This window comes from Carassius auratus, chromosome 21, assembly GCF_003368295.1.
Source record: "Carassius auratus strain Wakin chromosome 21, ASM336829v1, whole genome shotgun sequence".
In the NCBI taxonomy this organism is placed as follows: Eukaryota; Metazoa; Chordata; class Actinopteri; order Cypriniformes; family Cyprinidae; genus Carassius; species Carassius auratus.
Window position 1 is genome coordinate 1671576 of NC_039263.1, and position 18654 is coordinate 1690229.

General features: G+C 38.3%; 1 protein-coding gene across 2 annotated transcripts in view; it reads left to right on the forward strand.

Moving 5' to 3' along the window:
• Nucleotides 1-2461: 2461 nt before the first annotated feature.
• The window catches only part of LOC113038185 (CREB3 regulatory factor-like), a 29074-nt gene continuing 12881 nt past the window's right edge, over nucleotides 2462-18654 (forward strand). Inside the window, exons 1-3 of one of the 2 annotated variants that reach the window (XM_026195435.1) lie at nucleotides 2462-2616; nucleotides 14260-14458; nucleotides 14549-14674. In XM_026195435.1, coding sequence (XP_026051220.1) covers nucleotides 14342-14458; nucleotides 14549-14674 — 243 coding nt within the window. In that variant the 5' untranslated portion in view covers nucleotides 2462-2616; nucleotides 14260-14341. Of the gene's footprint in view, nucleotides 2617-2666; nucleotides 4805-14259; nucleotides 14459-14548; nucleotides 14675-18654 lie in introns of those variants that run through there. The other variant, XM_026195436.1, reaches the window with a different exon arrangement.

Consider the following 18654-nt stretch of genomic DNA (forward strand, 5'->3'; position numbering starts at 1 on the left):
CAAATCACCTTTTATTATTGCTATTATTTAGTGAAAGGCTTGGTGTGCAGCCTGGGGCCTTGGGAAGATTCCTACTGACGGAACTCTTCACAAGCAAACAAAGGCCCTTTCCTCCGATGGAATCACTGGGACATCTCAAGCACATTATATACCAAAGCTACTGAAATTTAGTCTGGATTTGAACTGGCCTTTAAAGGCAGGCGTACACGGTATGAATTCGGATGATCGGAAGATTGTATGTCCACCCACACGTCACGAGTAGGGTGGCCAATCATGCCGTTTTCGCAGGACACGTCCTGGCCAGGAATTTTATATAGCCAAAAATTTACTTTGATTTCCTGTTTACATACTTAATGACGGTAATGATCACTTGACCAATAACCTGCAGACATTGTACATAAATCTGTAAAGACTCTGAATGAGGAGTCGATTCCCCTTGATAGAATAGATTCCAACCATTGGAATCGACTCTCGATTCCCAACGCCTCGGAATCGATGAATCCATTATTTTTGGAATGGATTCCCAGCCCTACATTCTGTGCAACGGTGCTTCAAGTTGAACATGCCTAATATAACTGCTCTCCCTCTCTCATAACTGCATATGAAATATTGATACGAGCCGTGACTGTTTCCTACACATACAGGTTCTTTTTCAGCAACAGGAAACCGGGACGTCTGGTCACCCTAGTGTGTGTGTGTGTGTGTGTCTGTGTTCTTGTATATGGTTTATAAATATCTGACATAGGTATTACAATGTAAACATGGTTTTATGAGGACAATTCCTGTGCCCTCTTAAGCCAAAATGGCTTAAAAAAATACTAAAAGGTGTTTAACTGAAATTTTAAACATGCATTTTTCCGTGATTTCAACTTCAGCTAGATCAACAAATCGGCTCGTTCAACCACACACATCACAAATTCAAACCGATAGCTCACAAACTTTTTAAACATGTTTAAAAATGATCGGGAGGTCGGGAAGTGCTCGTAAGCCACTCTGCTCGGCTCGTAATTCCTCGCGCATGATACGAGCCACGACCATATGAGCATACACGATTTCCACACGATTGAAAAAAATTGCATGCGAACTCATACGATCGCAACGTGTACAAAAATCGCAACGTGTACGCCCGCCCTAAAATTAACATATTATGGATTATGTAATGGATATGGCTACGTGATGCGATAGTGAATGCTAACAAAGACATGTTTCATTATTTGCAAACTTAATACATTAATTTCTATTTAAGGCATAAAATAAATTATCAGCCTAATTTTGTCAATGTTGCAACAATACACAGTAAAATAATGGAATAATTAGTTTTTTTTATGTTTTTGAAAGAAATCTGTTATGCTCTATTTATTTGATAAAAAATACAGTTAAAGCAGTAATATTATGAATCGCATGAGGGAAAACTTGTTATGGTGTCGTATTACATTCGCGAAGCACAGTCAAATTTGCTAACATGCAATAAATCGCAACATTATTCATTTATCATTACAAATGAAAAAACAAAAATTCACCTTCCTCGCATTCTTTGTTTCTCGACACAAATTCATGTAAGGTCTCCATGCAGCTGCACTGTCTCAAAATGGTGATGACTTCTCTTTATATTTTGCGGTCTCCGTGTATCGCCCCTCCCCCAACATAGAACTTACAGATACGAGTAAAATGAACTTTTACAAGCCAGACAAAACTCAGTAGTCAAGACAACATATTACTTTGAGATTCATTTTTTATAACGTATAAACTTAAGTTCAATATCCAAAACTTAAAATGACTGTTATGAGCCAAAGTTGTTTGTTGGTTGTTTCCATTCTGCCCTCTTGTGTTCTATGTGTATGTTTGTTTCAGATGGGCGGTTCCTGGAGATAATTTATTGGAGGCTGAGATTGGTTCTCCTCTTCAACTGATCCAGATATAAGTACTGCCCCAAACACTCAATCGGGGCCATGATTGTGCCATCGCATTTGTGACCCCATAGTTTGCTGTTTGCCTCGTTATTGTTGTTTGATTAAATTTTTGAGTGTCTTGCCAGAGAGATAGTGTGTTTATGAGATTGTGATCTGTGATAATTCTGTTGTATTGTTTTTTTTTGTTGTTGTTTTTTTTTTTACCTCAAATTTGTGATATTCCAGGTTAACTTAACTCAAGCCTGATTGGCTACGATTTTGGATTCTGATTGTAAATTAAGTTAAAGAGAAAAAGTAAGTTCATATAACTTATTTGGGCTATGATGTTTTACAGTGCACTGTTTTCCTAATTAATATTGGTCAGTTGCTTTGACACAATGTTTTTTGTTTAAAAGGCTATATAAATAAAGGTGACTTGACTTGAGTCAATATTGACATAATTTTCATTTTTGGGTGAACTAACCCTTTAAATAGCTTGTTTTGGGTCAAGAACGAGCGCTCGTTTTGATTGGCCGACTGGAGATCACGTGACAATTCAGTCACGAGCATTCTAGAAACCCGTCAGGAAGAACACACACACACACACACACAAAAAAAACAGAGAGGAAGACGGCGTGAATTGAAAACAATTGACATTAAGTTTTCCGAAAGACGGATAAAATCGGAATTACAGCCTTTTTTGTACTAGTAAATGGGTAGCTTAAAGGTGAGTCATCTTTCTGACTATGACAGCGCTGTGAAGTGTGTGAGGATTGTTGTTTAAGGATAATAAAAACATTGTCACTTGGAGTTAGCTCTCTGGCTAAGTTTCGCTAGCAGAGGGGAGGGACACGGAGGCCATAGTGTGAAAGCAGCGAAATAGTTCCTCTTTAAACCCTAACCTGTCCTCGACTGTTCCCCTCGCTTGATACAGCGATGTGCTGAGTGTTTTTGCAGCTTGAGGTGACGGTGTGTTCTTTTAGATCAATATATTTGTCTCGTGGTTGCTTATCTGGCCAGTCATTGCTGCTGAGTAAGATGTTTGTTAGCTTTCAAGTACTCGAGATCTTCTTGAACATTGCTTGGACCCCATCACTGCACTTTTTGGAGATAAATAAGCTGATTGTATACATCAAATGTATTAAGTATAGGTTCTTAGAATCGAAAATTATTGTTTTAAGAGAAACTTTCCGGACATCAATTATTAGGTTGGTTTTCTGAAATCCCTGTCATGGACTTAAAGCGTTCAGGAACATTTTGTACCATTGTTTGAAAGTTGTGTATATCTGTTTATCAGAAATATATTACAATGAGGTGATCTGATACATGTATGTGGTGATCAAGTTTTTTTTCTTTGTATTCACTGATGATTTTACGATGCCTTAGAATTAACTGGCATGAAGTCTGTAAGGTGCACGCCCCCATCAGCATGATGCAAAGTCAAATGGAAACACGATAGTCTCTGCAATATCTAGTCAGCCTTTAGCAGATAGATAACTAACGTTAACGATACGATTTAAAATAGTTTTGATTGTGCATCAAAAGAAGCTCGAACGCTTTAAAACGCAATTTGTTATCCGTCTTAACGAGTCATTTTATCGCGAAATTGTGTTCATTTGCCAGCTGCGTTGTGAAAACTTCAAAATTTAGTGTTTGTGTAAATTAAAAGTTTATGAGGAGATAATGTTTTGTATTTCATCTGTTTACGTGACACGAGGAAGGCCTGCAATATTGTTTGTTTCTCCTCGACTCAACCAAACGCTACGAGGCGGGACGTTTATGTGTAATTGTGCTTGATTGACATCCTGTAGGTTCAATTGTTTGGTCGCGGAGGCGGGCTATAAAATTTGCATACAGCCAATCAGAAAGCGCCACTATGTGGGTGTTGGCGCAGATACGCGACGGGGTAGGTTGAAGCTTTTTGTTTTTGAACGGGGCCATGGTGAGTTCAATGTGTTGTTAAGTGTTAGTAGGTCAGAATAAAGAATGTTATTGACCATAACGATCAAATTACGCTAAGCGTTTAAGTGCCATTCGTTTTAGATGCGACTAACCGGCGAGGTCTCTGAAGTGTGAAAATGTGAGCTTCTAGGACATTCTGTCTTCATGTAAACAGTGCAGGGGTGGTCACATGACATTACTTCTGCAAGGTTATATTCGCAGTTTATTATTACAAACGCACGTGAAGCTTGATGAATAGACAGAAAAGTGAATAATTTTGATAGACAACTTTAATTCTCATGAAATATTAAACTGCTAAAAGTCGAACAGTCAACTCTGAAATGCAGCTTGTATTTTGTTTATTCTGTAAAGGTTCATCCTAATTTGAATACGTGATCAATTATGTGTTTTACCCAGCCTTGAACTTCTCAGATGCCAATTGTGAAATTAGATAAAAAAAAAACTAGTTCACGTCAAAATGTACTTTTATTATTTATTATATTCCTATACATTTATTGCACATTTTATGCAGTATTTACACAGTGTTTTCTGAAACAAGTGATCAGATGATCAAAACAACTTCAGCGTTTTGCACATTAACATGGTTGATATTAACATGATATTAATGTGTTGCAGTAAACTCATGGTGAGTCCGTTACCTGTAACATTTATTTCGAGAAAGCCATTCAATGCACAAAGCTTGTTCATTAGTCAACCAGAAAACAATAATGCAAGGAGCATTTTGCTGAATATATGCACCATTTCAGCTGTTTTTTAAAATTGCTTCAGTTGTCCTTGACTGAGAGGCTGGTGTTTACTACTTCTGCCATCTCCGCATGCAGAGACCTCTGACATTTGCAGAGTAAGTCTGTCCACTTGAAGGCTGGACTGCAAAATGCAAGCTTGTTTGTAATTAACTCAGACTGTCCTATTAAGGTGCAGACAGACCTTGGCGCTAATAAGACATGTCTAAGGTAAATATGAATTGTAATATACTCTTGTTTTACTTCCTGTGTATTAGCCATTCTGTTTTGTAGCTTTAACGCAAAGGCCACCAGTTTAATCACAGCACGCCTACGCTTAAGATTCTTCAGCTTGAGCATAGCAAAGTGGTGACTTAAGTGCACGCTGCAAAAAAATTGTTAAGTTTCAGTTTTATAAACAACTTTTAAATGGACAGAATATGAATATTGTTGATAGTTGTCATGATAAAATATACCATACTTTCTTTTTAATATTGATTGCTTTCATTTAAAACCTCTTTGGTAGTTTCAAACATTTCACAACTACTCCACTGTTCTGTTTGGTACAATTGCTGCATTTCTGGTAAAAGCATTTAGTGCAACTAACACACACACACACACACACACACACACACACACACACACACACACACATATATATATATATATATATATATATATGCATACAAAAACATTTTTTGTTTATAAACAATGATTTAGTGCGTCAGGAGGATGTCGACACAATGGAGCGTTGCTGTATTTGAAGTGTAGTTGTTTCACTCAAGGAGCACTGGTAATAAACTCTTTACTAGTCTACTTTGACCCACAGTGATGTGTCCTATGCTTGGTTTGAACTGTACGTTTACACGCCGCTGTGTTTGGCTTTTTTAGGAACTAGGTGACTGCTGTAGATTGTAAACATACTTGAACGAAAACAAGTGAACCACATTATTTTAAATTAGAAGTATGTCACGACACTTCGTGCAATTAACCCCTCAAAAGGGATGATTTTGAAATCAAGAGACACTACAAGTACATGGATGGGCTCATATATCATCCATTATGTATTATCTGATCTGGTTTACTTTACAGGTGTGTTTTATAATATCTGAGGTCAATGTTGCTTTGATTTGTGTCATACTGATTAAAGTGCATAATAGTTAGGGCTAATGAGCATTCAGTGAAAGTTGTATGAACAATGTAAATAGTTTTAATAACTATGAAATTAACTGCTTTGCCACCTTGGCAGCCAAATGTTTGCTAAGATCAGTTGTTAGTTCTCGGCAAACAATTTGAGTTCAATAGAGATGGTCAGTGTCTATGCTGGGTCCTTACCTGTTGGACGTGTTCGTATTCAGTCCGATTCATGAATGAATCATTCAGAACAATTTTATGAATCCGTTCATGAATCTAACCTTGCTACTTGTTTATACACTACCAGTCAAAAAAATTAGGCAGCAGAACTGTTTTCAGCATTGATGATAATTAAAATGCTTCTTGTGCAGCAAATCAGTGATTTCTGAATGATTCTGGGAAACTAACGATTTGGCATAATGGCCGCTGAAAATGTAGCTTTGCTATCACAAGGATGTATTAGATTAAAAAATGTTAAAATTAGGGCTGCACGATTAATCGCATGCGATCGTCATGCATGTCTTGTTAGTAAAGCCAGTTCCGTGATTAGCAGTAGTTTGCCGACAAGCTACGCAATATCGCGTTCATAACCACATGCGATTCAACTGCGATTATGAACGCGATATTGCATAGCTTGTCTGAGAACTTACGGCTCTGTGTAGTAAGTGCCACTCCATTTGAAAGCAGGGAATGGTTATTTACTGCTAATCACAGAAACGCATGACAATCACATTCGATTAATCGTGCAGCCCTAGTTAAAATAGAAAGCAGTTATTGCAAATTGTAATAACATTTAACCACAGTATTGCTTTAACTTTATTTTTGGCAAATAAACACCGCCTTGAGTATAAGAGCCTTCTTTAAAGTGTAACTGAACCCCTGGTCAGAGCCTGACTCCACCCACTGGCAATATTTGAAAAATTATGAAAAGTGTGGAGATAGAGGGGACGAACCGAGGGTGGGGCGTGAACCTGACGAACCGAGGGCGGGGCTGAGCGGGTGGGGCGTGAATCTGAGACCCGCAGTGATGGATTAATTGACAGCTGCTGTCTGAATACCGGCAGAATTCACATTTCTGTTGTAAAAATAGAAACATTGTGCAGAAGTATTATTTGCTGTTATACATGTGTGTATATGTACATGTGTGCAGCTGCTATGTGACGCGTGTTCCAAAAAAAAAAAACTGGACGCGCTCCGAGAGAAGGTCGTTAAAATCAATTTCCTATTTTCATTTTCGAAACTTGTGTGGGTTGATTTGTGCAATAGATTTTCGAGCATAAAATGACAGTCGACACGGTCACGGTTTTAGACTAGACAGGAGAAGGAATGGGAAAAGATCTGGGCACAGTTTTTCCAGAAATTCGTGCCAAGTTAAAGCGGTGTCAAGCTGTTTTAATGAATGTTTTAGATGTATTATGGTGCCCGAACCTGTATGACGTTTGAACAGTGACCGCGGACATTTTGTTCACTGCAGCCGCAGCCATCATTACCAAGCGCAAACCATTGGCTCTGACAGTGAATGAAAGGAGACGAACTGATGAAGCGAATGCACAGGCTATAGTGTGACATCCGTGTAAACATAGATGACGTCACAGGTTTTTTTAAAGAAAGAACGTAGCCTTCATTTGTATGTAGGCCTAGGCAATTTATATATTTACAATACTTACTAAAATATAATTAATATTATTTTATTGCTTTTGTATTAGTTGTTTGAAGAGTAAAAAAAAAAATTGGTCGGTCTTCACGCAAATGTACACAAATTTGAGTCGGTCCTAAATTGACAGGGTCGGTCAGGTTACGGCAAACAAGAATATTTTTAAGGATGACCTGAACTATTCCTTTAACAACCCCAAATTTAGGATGAATAGTGTGCATTATACAATTATATATACGAGTATATGTGACCCTGGCCCACGAAACCAGTCATAAGTCGCTATGGTATATTTGTAGCAATAATCAACAATGCATTGCATGGGTCAAAATAATAGATTTTTATTTTATGCCCAAAATCATTAGGATTAGGTGTAGGGCTGGACGATTAATCAAAAAATAATCAAAACCGAAATTCAGAACCTCTAACCGACATAATTTTCCCATGCCGGTTATTTAGTTTTTTTTATCCTGTTTAATAAAAGTACTTAAACATCACACACTCGTCCGCATACATGGGGAGTCAAGTGAGGAAAAGAAAAGAAGTATACAAACATCTAACTCCAGTCACAAAAGAAAAGATTAAACTCAGAGATCGGTAGAGCGGGTAACTCCTTTCCCCACCTATCAGTTCAAGCTCAGACACCCTCTACGATTACCATAAAAGTGATCGTTACAGCAGCTTAGAATCTCAAAACTTATTTTAGCATATTTTTCTACTTTTGAAGGAACTAGGCTATTTACAACCCACAGCTTCACAATAATAGACGGTATGACTAATTCACACACGCAATCACTCGTACTGGTACTGTGATAATTTATCTTTATCTGATCTTTATTTATCTCTTACACTGAGCAATCTGTAAGAAATGTTACGAACATAGATAAAATAACTGCTGATAGTGAGCTATGATGTCAGATCGCTCTTTTAATAGGAAAAATATCTCGCCTTTAATAGTCAATCATATTTACAGTACAAACCTTGTCAGTGAACTATGAGGGCAATAAAACAAAACAGAAAAAAATAATCATTCATTAATCGTAATTGAGGTAAAATGTTCAATTAATCGAGGTTTTGATTTTAGCCCATAATTGTCCAGACCTAATTAGGGGTGCACAATATATATTGGCTGATGATTAATGCGCATCTCGTCAATAAAGCTGGTTGTTACTACACAGAGCCGTTGTTAACTGACAAGCTGCGCAAATCCAAGCTGATAATGAATGTTGATTTGCACAGTTTATCAAGTGAACAACGGCTCTATGTGAAATCACGCACCTGATGGAATTTACCGCTGATTATATAACTGTCTTTACTGATAAGATGCGCATTAATCATCGGCCGATATATATCGTGCACCCCTAATTAGGATATTAAGTAAAGATAGTGTTCCATGAAGATATTTGGTAAATTTCCTACTGGCAAAACTACATTTTTTATTAGTAATATGCATTGCTAAGAACTCAATTAGGACAATTTTCTCCAATTATTCTTTTTTTTTTTGAACCCTCAGATTCCAGATTTTCAAATAGTTGTATCTTGGCCAAATATCGTCTGATCCTAACAAACCATACATCAATGTAAAGCTTAATTATTTAAAAAATTGACCCTTATGATTAGAGATCGACCGATATGGTTTTTTCTATAGCCGACGACGATGCCGATGTTTAGGGCCGATATCTTGAAGTTTTCCCCTTCATTTGCATGCTAAAATGTCACACTAATAATAAGTGGATGCACAAAATTTCTAAACTTATCATCATTTATTGAGCACTGACTTGAACCATCTCTCGAATCGTAATTTTGTGTACTGCACGGTATTAAAATAAAAAATTTATCCAAAGTTAACCAAACAAATTAATAAACTGACCAAGTATTAAATTATATACATGTCAATCATTTACATAAAAGTTTTTGAGCATTTATCAAGTAGAATTTTTCAAGTTTGTTGGAACATAAATGTAAACACAAATATATATTTAAATAAATTCAAATATTAGTGCTGCAAACACACTACCAACCAGCAACATGTGTTTGGTATAAATGACACAGAACATCTAAAGTGCATTCTAATTTCAAAATTACATCGCAGTCTCTTCATTATTAAAATAAAGTACAGTCAACCAAACATATAAAAGGTTACACTGGTCCGTTTAAATAGACCGTATTATACCGGTCCACTCTGCTGTTATGCCAAGGACGTTTTTGCTCATGTGAAGAGGATGATATTTTCCGTCTAGTTTACATAAAAAAAAAAAAAATATATATAGTTTAACATTCAGATACATTGCGAATATGGAAACATTTGGATATGTGCAGAACGAGACGTGAGCAATAACCTCCAAATACATCTAGTCAAACCCGCGCTCGCTCGTACCTCGTATGCATCGGATCATTTTTCGGGTCAGCAAAAAAAAAAAAAAAAGGCCAAGACAAATAAACATACGTTTAAAAAAAAAAAAATTTTAACATTCAATTATTAAATTAAAATATATGAAATCAACAAAGTGCACATGGCATAATATCTTCTTTTTAACATAAAAGCCGGATTTCTCATCTCCCAGTCTGCTGTGATGAAGTGAGCAGTTATCGTCACATATCTCTCCGTCCCCCTGGACGTCCACCCGTCTGTCGTGAGCGCAACAGAGGATGCTCGGGATAGTTTATCCACAATTTTTTTTCTTCTCCTGTTCATAAAGATCTGGCACAATCTTTTCACTCTAACCTCTTTCCTTCATCATTATATCTGACAGGGAAGCCAAAATGCGCGGGGCGTTCAAGCTCCTCCGTTCCTCCGCTCGCCATGACCGCTGAGGGTGGACTGAACATGCGCAACTTTTTTTTTTATTTTTTTTCATAAGTCTATCCGCGGGTCACGTTTATGCTGAACCGAAGATATTGATCTGAACGGATCAAGGATCAATGATGATCCGTTGCACCACTACTATAGTGTCATTTGAAAACATTGCAGTTGCGTTTTAAAATACAACAACTAGCACCACGAAACCATTTAACGAGGCACATTCAGTGGTCTCCTCGACGAGAAACAGTCAGCAAAGATGATCTCCAATGTATGGCGCGCTCTCTCAATTTTATCAAATGATCATAATCACATCTATTCATTTTACAGTCCTGCTACTAGCATTTTATTCAGACTAAAACCCCTTTAATTCGGATGAGAAAGCTTTTTTACCAAGTGGCTTTTGCACATAATAATAATACCGCTGCAGACGCATTTTGCAGCATTGATTGATCGTTAATTTAAACGACGATCGATCATGGAAATTATCGAATATTGGCATCCCTAAATACAAATGAGTTGGATGGAAAACTGGTTATTGTCTGCATCAAACCATGCTTCCGAACACATGTCATTCACCATTCTGGGGCAGCTCCAGGACAGCTGTCTCTCAGAGCGCGGTGCTGTCTGTGAGCGGGGCGGAGTAACGGAGCCCTCAATCACGCGGCAGTGTTTGTAAGAGCTGACAACTTCTTCACCCCATTTACAGAGTGAAATTCTCTGACTCCCTTTATCTCCCAGGGCAGTTGTTGAATCTTCCAAAAGTTTTGTCTTGGGGTGCTTCACATGAATCCCCACAGAATCCAGCAGCAGCACTTTCCACCGCGCCAATAACACTGGGCTGCCCGCCGACGTGCCTGACTTTAAATCGGCGCTACTAAACACGGATATTGGCCGATGCCGATATATTAAAAAATTACAAATATCGGCCTGATATATTGGTCGACCTCTACTTATGACTGGTTTTATGGTCCAGGGTTACATATATTGCAGTGATGGAAATCATCCTCTTTTCTTTTAAATCAATGCTATTTAAATTTTTATTTTGTGATATTGCCCACTGAGGTGAAGTTTTGCCCATTCAAACTGGGATTTGATTGGCTAACCTCATACTCCATCAGTTGACATTTTAAAATGGTATTTTCTGGCAAGGGTATTCAGTGCAAAACCATCATTTCAAAAGCACTGGTATCATGTTTCCTCTGAGCTATAGTCCGATCCTATTGAGAGACCTTTCATTTCAGCCGCTCAGGGACTTGTGTTCATGAGAACAATGCTTGTTTACTACACAAGATAATCAGTATCAGCTGCTCCGTTTCTCTTTCTCTCAGTTCCATGATCTGTCCTTCTGTATTTTCACATCATAAAACGTGTTGCTATTTTGTCTTTTTAGGCTAGCATATCAGAATTAATATTGGGAAATAACGTGTAAATCCTGATCTCTTCAGTGATATACTGTACTATGAATGTAGGTCTGCTGGGTAGACGTTCCTCCACATTGCCCTCCTTATAGCGATCGTGCTGAGATGAGTTATAACAACAGGTGGACATACATTTTGGCAGGATTGCTCATACAGAGAGCATGTGCCTCTTCCTCATTTCGGTTTCCAAATGCAGATGTCTTATCACTCTTCCTGACAGAATTGCTCAATAATGTCCATTAACAGCCCAGCCCCAGTTTTGACCAATATAGTCTACATGTTGGTAGTTGTAGGAGTGGTATATGCAAATCAGTAGTATACACTTATGTTCATACTGACAGTAGGTTTGTCACAGGAACCTGTCAGTTCACTGTAACTTTTGCGGTGTTTAAGTTCCTTTTATTCTTATTCCTGGAATTCAGCAATCCAAAGATTCTGTTCCCTCACAGAATCCTATCTTTCTTTTACCGCAAAGCTATAAAGCGTTTCTGAGATGATGTTTTTTTGTTTGCCAAAACCCAGAAATAAGTTAGAAATTTAGCACCTATGGTTTCATTGTCCTGAACTTTTAATAATTTCTTGGGGGGTAAAAGCCTGCAATAATGTGGTTAACAAAATTTATTTTTATGTTTTATTCTGCAACATAAACAAAACAGTGTTTTGTTAATAGTTTATGCATTTTAATTGTTATAAGCGTTGATTTGTCTTGCAAAAGCTACACTGGACTACAGAGGTCTTGGACATTAAAAGTCAAACAGTAAACTCATCTATTTACTAGTTCACATTTACAGACGTATCATGTTTATAATGGTGCTCTTAATATTCTAACACAAATTTCAGGGAGAATGTTTTTTAAATACCGTATCAGAGTTTTCTGAAGCTTAATGTTGGTGAAGTTGAAGTCATGTGACTGGTGTAGTTTGTATATACCCTACGTTTAACTATTGTATGTTTGAAAATTGCATTTAGTTTTTATTATTCATAAAAGTTGTAATCAGTTGTGATGATGAGAATCAATAACACAACATGTAAAGGCTGGAATACACTATAGGATTTTTTAAATCTGAGTGGCCGTAATGCACTAAACTCAAATCAGCAGACTTGCTCTGAATTTTGGCTACCAAGGTCAACATGTCCAGCCTGTAATTGGACCAAAAATCTGGGCAAAAGTCAAGTATTGTGTTGCAGCTTTAAGAACTATAAACACTTGTTGGTCACAGAGCTTATTTCATGCAATCATCCAAAAGCCAATGGAAAAATCATGTTGGGTTTTGGTGGAGGAAACCAAGCTAATGCTAACTTCTGGTTTGACCTACAAACTGTAACACAATATTCCACTGACAAAGAGAGTGGGTTTTATGAGTATTCAGTTAAGGGCCTGATTAGTATTAACTGGTGACCATAAAAAATGATAATGAATGTTAATGATAATGACTGTTTGTATTTAAATTACTGTGGTGCGTAATCTCTTATAAACAAGGGTTATGACTGCTTGAATCAAACTCTCGTATCCTGCAGGAGATGTCAGCCTATGAGCTCTACTCCATTTTGTACTATTTGTTCCAAAGAGTTGGTGATCATTTGCATGAAGTTAAATTTATAAGTTAAACTCCCACATCCTGTTGTCAGTGGTTAATGTCGCTCATGTTGTCGGAAACTGGGAGCTCTCACTGTTGTCGTTGTACAGTTCTTTAATTGTGATCTCTTCTTTTGGGTTGGCAAAAACAATACTTCAAATTGTGTGGCCTGTTGAAGAGGCTTGGCCAGTAAGAAACAACCCTAGCAACTTCTTAGAAACCACCCAAAACACCCTAGATGCCTCTTAGCAATGTGCTGAACCCAACCAGAGCGCCCTAACAACCAGTCAAAGTTTTGCACCACTCCGAGATTAAAATTAAAGATCATTTTAGTAGGCTATTGGTGAATAAACAGTAGAATAGTGGTGCGCTGAAGGGAGGTGTGTTTTTATTTCTCACTCTGGTTCTGTGGGCTGTATGCAAACCCTGGCGTGCACAAAGCTAAAGAGTGATAAGGCGCTTATTTGACTTGCTCTGTGCACCAGGAGGAAATGATGTCATCAAGCACAAGACAGACAGGATTGTTTTGCTCAGCGCGGAAGCTGGCCAACACAAGCCTCACATGCGCTGACATATTATTGTTGATTGGTTATGCAAAGAGTGTCCAGCGTTTCAGGTCTCGCCGCCTATGGCTGTCTGTCTGTCGAGGGGAAAGGGTTCCGACGGAGTTGTTTTAAAAATAGCCCTTGTGTTCGATGCTCTTGCACTATCACAGACCAACACGATTTAGGGCTCCCTTCTTTTCCTCCATTGATCTCAGGTAACCTCCATAACTTTTTCGACCATAGCTGGACCTTTTTAGGAAAACCCCATTCTTTCTACGGATGTTTGCAGATGCAAAAATGCATTGGTGTCTATGAGATGAACCTGTCTGTGGCTGTTCTAATGTCAGCTCAAAGTTGTTTTTGACAGCTGTTTCCTGTTAGGGTTTCATAGTCTCTGCCAGTTCACAGCTTGTAAGTGACATTTTGTTTATAGACTTGCTCTACCAGAGTGTGCAGGTCGAGTGTCCTGTTTTGTGCACTGATGTTTGTGAAGATGGTGTGTGTTATTGTAACGTTTGTGCTAGCTAACTGCTCTCCTGTTCTGTTTTCTTTCTACAGATAACAGTCAAGAGAGAAGGACAACTCAGCCCCACTTAAATGTGCTGCTAAAGCCTCTGTATTAAAAAACAATTACTTTTTTATGTTTAAAATCAAATATCCTCCAAAGATTGACGAAAAGATAGGGCGACTGAGACCAAGGAGGTGGCAGAAAAGTTTCCGTCAAGGAACTGAAGATCTGTGCTCTGCAATGCCTCAGGTATGGACCAAATTTCATTCAAATTTGGGTGCCCGTTGAGGTATTTTGAAATAGGTGTCATGGGATGCTTCTCTTGCTTTCTTCTTACAGCCCAGCATTAGCGGAATGGATCCTCCCTTTGGGGATGCCTATCAAAACTGCTCTTTTACTGACCAGGCACTGACCAGCACAGACCTGTTGGCTAACAGTTCTGACCCTGATTTCATGTATGAACTGGTGAGTTCATACACATAGTATAACTCATTTAGGTTTATTTATACCTAGAGGATTTTCACACTACAGAACATATGCACACAGAAAAACAAGATATGTATAACTAATTTGTTCCTTTGTTAAATTGTAGCTGTATTTCACCAAATTAAAACGAGGGAATGAAATGGTGACCACACTTATTTAAAATGTGGCCATGACGTAATCATGTAAATTATACACAATTTCTGCCTGATGCCATATTTTAGAGCTGATCATAACAAGAAAATTTATATTCTTTATGGAATTGACCATGATGTTTTAAATAATTAATTTGCATGACTTTACCAGGTCTAGAAATCACCCAAGTCTTCTTGGGGCCCACTTGGACATTTGCTGAGGCCCCTTATAATGGGCCCGGAACGCTGAAAATTGTATTACATTTAGTTCATCTACTGCAATGATTACACATTGGGTCACGTATAAAAGGGACAAACTGACAGTAGGGGTGTCGCGATATGCTGAAATTGACGATAATGTGATAATCAAAGCAACAATTATTAGGGGTGTGAGAAAATATTGATTCAGGTGAGTTTCATAATATTTTGTTTGACAATACTGTATTGAATCTCAAAAGCGGAATATCGAGATATAAAAAAATAAAATAAAACTTTAGAGTTTTGAGTTTATATACTGACCACTAGATGGCAGTCTTCGTCTCTGAACAAATCCTGAGTGACAGGAAATACTAGCATGAGGGCACGCAACTAATGTTAGCATTAATATAGTTCGCTGCTAGTAATGGCGGATGAACGAATTGTCCCAATTCCTGTTTCAGTGTTCAAAGCTTAATTGTGCCGTCATTTGGGCTCTTGTGGTAATGTCCACTGAGGGAATGTGGAACGGGCGCCTTCTTAGTTCAACCGCTTGCCTTCTCCCGTGTGAAGAGGCTCACGTGGAGCGAGGGGGGCGCTAAGGGTCTAGCTTTCTCTAATTTCGGGGGCTTTTTGTAAAGTTTGTGAGGTGCATGTGTCGCGGTTTCGGCAATTCCACTCAGAACATAAATACAAACTGAAAAACCTTTGAAATCCAAGTGGAAAGGTTCAATATCCTTTAGGAATCCTGTAAGCACTTTATTTTTCGTTGATATTAAGCAGATGTAATTATTAAGACCTTTATATTTACCTTCTTTACTCATACTGCACAAAAAGTGGTTCAGTAAGTTGAATGTTACTGGGACTGATTATTACAAATGCAGATCCCATTGTGTTCTGGGTAAATAATTATTTATTTATTTATTTATTGCTACAGTTTGCATAAGGTGGTGTGTCCTTAATGACTGCTTTCCTAGAAATATATCCTATTTCTAAAATAAGAAGTATCCTTATATCGCCTTGCTTGCAGTATCTCAACATATTATATCATAACCCTTGTATCGTGATATGTATCGTATCGCCAGATTCTTGGCAATACACAACCCTAACAATTATCGATATCATATTAATTTAGTGTGTGTTGATATACCACAATACATAAAATGAACAGTTCTCTTATGATAATACAACATTTAAATACTCCATCGCCATTACCTGGTTGAGCATTACCCGGTTGAATGTGTGGCACTATTGTGCCTTAACGCTGACACCTGTCAAACAAGAAGAAATCACAGTGCTCACAGCTGCTCCGAGGAGAGCCGTGTTCATCAGAGTAAGTTGCCATTATTTTACTAGTCATAGAATGGGAAATGTTATATTAACCTGTTAAAAGGCGGTTTTCTGTGTTCATATATTTAACCCTCTGGTGCTCTTCAATCACAGTTTTGAATTAAAAAAAAATCACAGCCTCATCGGGATGGTACCAAACTTTATGGCATTTGGAATGTGAAAAAAACAAAAAAATAATTGAGGGCACGGCTATTCGAGAAGGCTTGTCTTTAAAAAAATAGTCACACTTGTGCTCTTTGGTCAAAATGACCGACCATAGGAAATTGATGGGAAATCGACAAACACACAAACATTCAGATAATTTTTCTGTGTACAATCTACAGATCGGCCACAATGCTGAAATAAAGTACACAGCAGTAAAGGGATGACACTCTAAAACATTAAATGTGTGATATAGCCACTTCCACCTACACACACACACACACACACACATGATGTAAAATGCAAAATGATGTAGTATACATGCCAGACCAGTATGTGGCGCTGTAATTCTGCCACAGAGATATACTAAAAACAGAGAAGAAGACTTGGACTATGCTCATAAACCTTGCGCGTGGTACACAAAAGAACAATACATTTATTAATCAGTGTTAATGTTAGTTAATAAAAAGACAATCGTTCAGTGTTTGTTCATGTTTTTGTTGCTGTTACGTGAAGTAGAGGTGTCTGACTAGGGGGGAGAGGTGGGCTGATGACGTCATCGTTTCAGAAAATATACGGATTAGCCGTCCAGACGAAAACGCAAAGACGCCGTTTTCAAATTTATCCACTCTGGGGCCCGGTTTAAATAGCGGGTTCACCTTGCGAAAACGCCGGATCCGTGTGGACGAAACGCCTATCCGATAAAAAATTTGTGCGTATTCACAGAAACGCGTCTCCGTGTGGACGGGGCCTAAAAAACACACCCATTCATAAACACCCATTTACACCTCACACAATTAAAGCAATGTACAGCGACATGCAAGTGAGAGCTCCCAGTTTCCGACAACATGAGCAACTCCTCACAACCCTTGACAATCCATGGAATGTTTTTTGACTGTCTCTCTCTCTCTCTCACACACACGTCCATACACACATACACAAATTAACTGTAACATAGCAAATTTGGATAATATGAGACAATAAGGAGCTTATGGGATGGTGAGATGAGGAGGGCGATTTTTCAGGCCACCATGCCATTGAAAATGTTTCACAAACTGTCAGGGGTTGTCAGATTTGATGACAAAATAACAAGACATGTGAGAAGACAAACTGACAAGTTTGCACCTATCAGAGACATCTGGAAAAATGGGTGGAGACACTGCCTCTGATGTACAATCCTGATCTCAGTGTGAATGTGGATGACTGCCTGATTGCATTCATGCGGGTGCTCTTTCAAAAAGTACATCTCAAGTAAGCCTGGAAAATATGGCATCAGGATCTGGGCTACCTGTGATGCCAAAACAAGCTACTGCTGGAATATGTAGGTGCACACAGGCAAACCTGCAGGAGCACAACCTGAGAGAAACCTGGGCAAGCGAGTAGTAATGGAAATGATACATGGCCTGCAAGGACATATTGTCACATGCAACATTTTTTTTTTTCATCACATGCTTTTGGCAGAGAGATCCTTCAAAAAAATTAAGAATGTTTGGAACAATGCTCAGGAACAAGCATTGGAGCTTCCGAATGCCTTGACAAAGGCAAAAGACAGGGTTAAATTTTCCTCGAAATATGCTTTCACAGAGATGCATACCATTGTGCCATTCTGTGCTAAAAAAAATTAAAATGAGCTTGTCATGAGCACCATCCACAAAGAGGCAAGAATAAGCAAGTGAGAGGATTCTCGATTACAACAAAGCCAAAAGTGGAGTGGGCACTCTTGACAAGGTATTTGCTACTTTGCATTTATTATTGTTATTGTCTAAGCTAATTAGCATATAAAGTGAATTGAACTGTCACTAGTTGACAGTAGATATAATACATTTTTGTGTATGTGTTTGTGCAATATCCCAAACTGTTGCAACATATTCATGTGGGACGAAAACTGATGGCTGTCTGATGGCACTATTCTATAATATGCTTGATGTGTCTGCCTATAATGTATTCGTGCTGTGGAGGGAAACAAAGTGCCCCAAACTACAAGAGGAGGTTTTTTCTGGAGGAGTTATGGAGAGCGCTTGTGTCCCCTTATGTAAAATCAAGGCAGTATGGCACACGCACACCAGCCTGTCTGCTTCTCCTGAGAAAACTGCAGGAAGAAGATGAAGCAGCTGGTCCTTCACAGCAGGTCCCTCCAGGGAA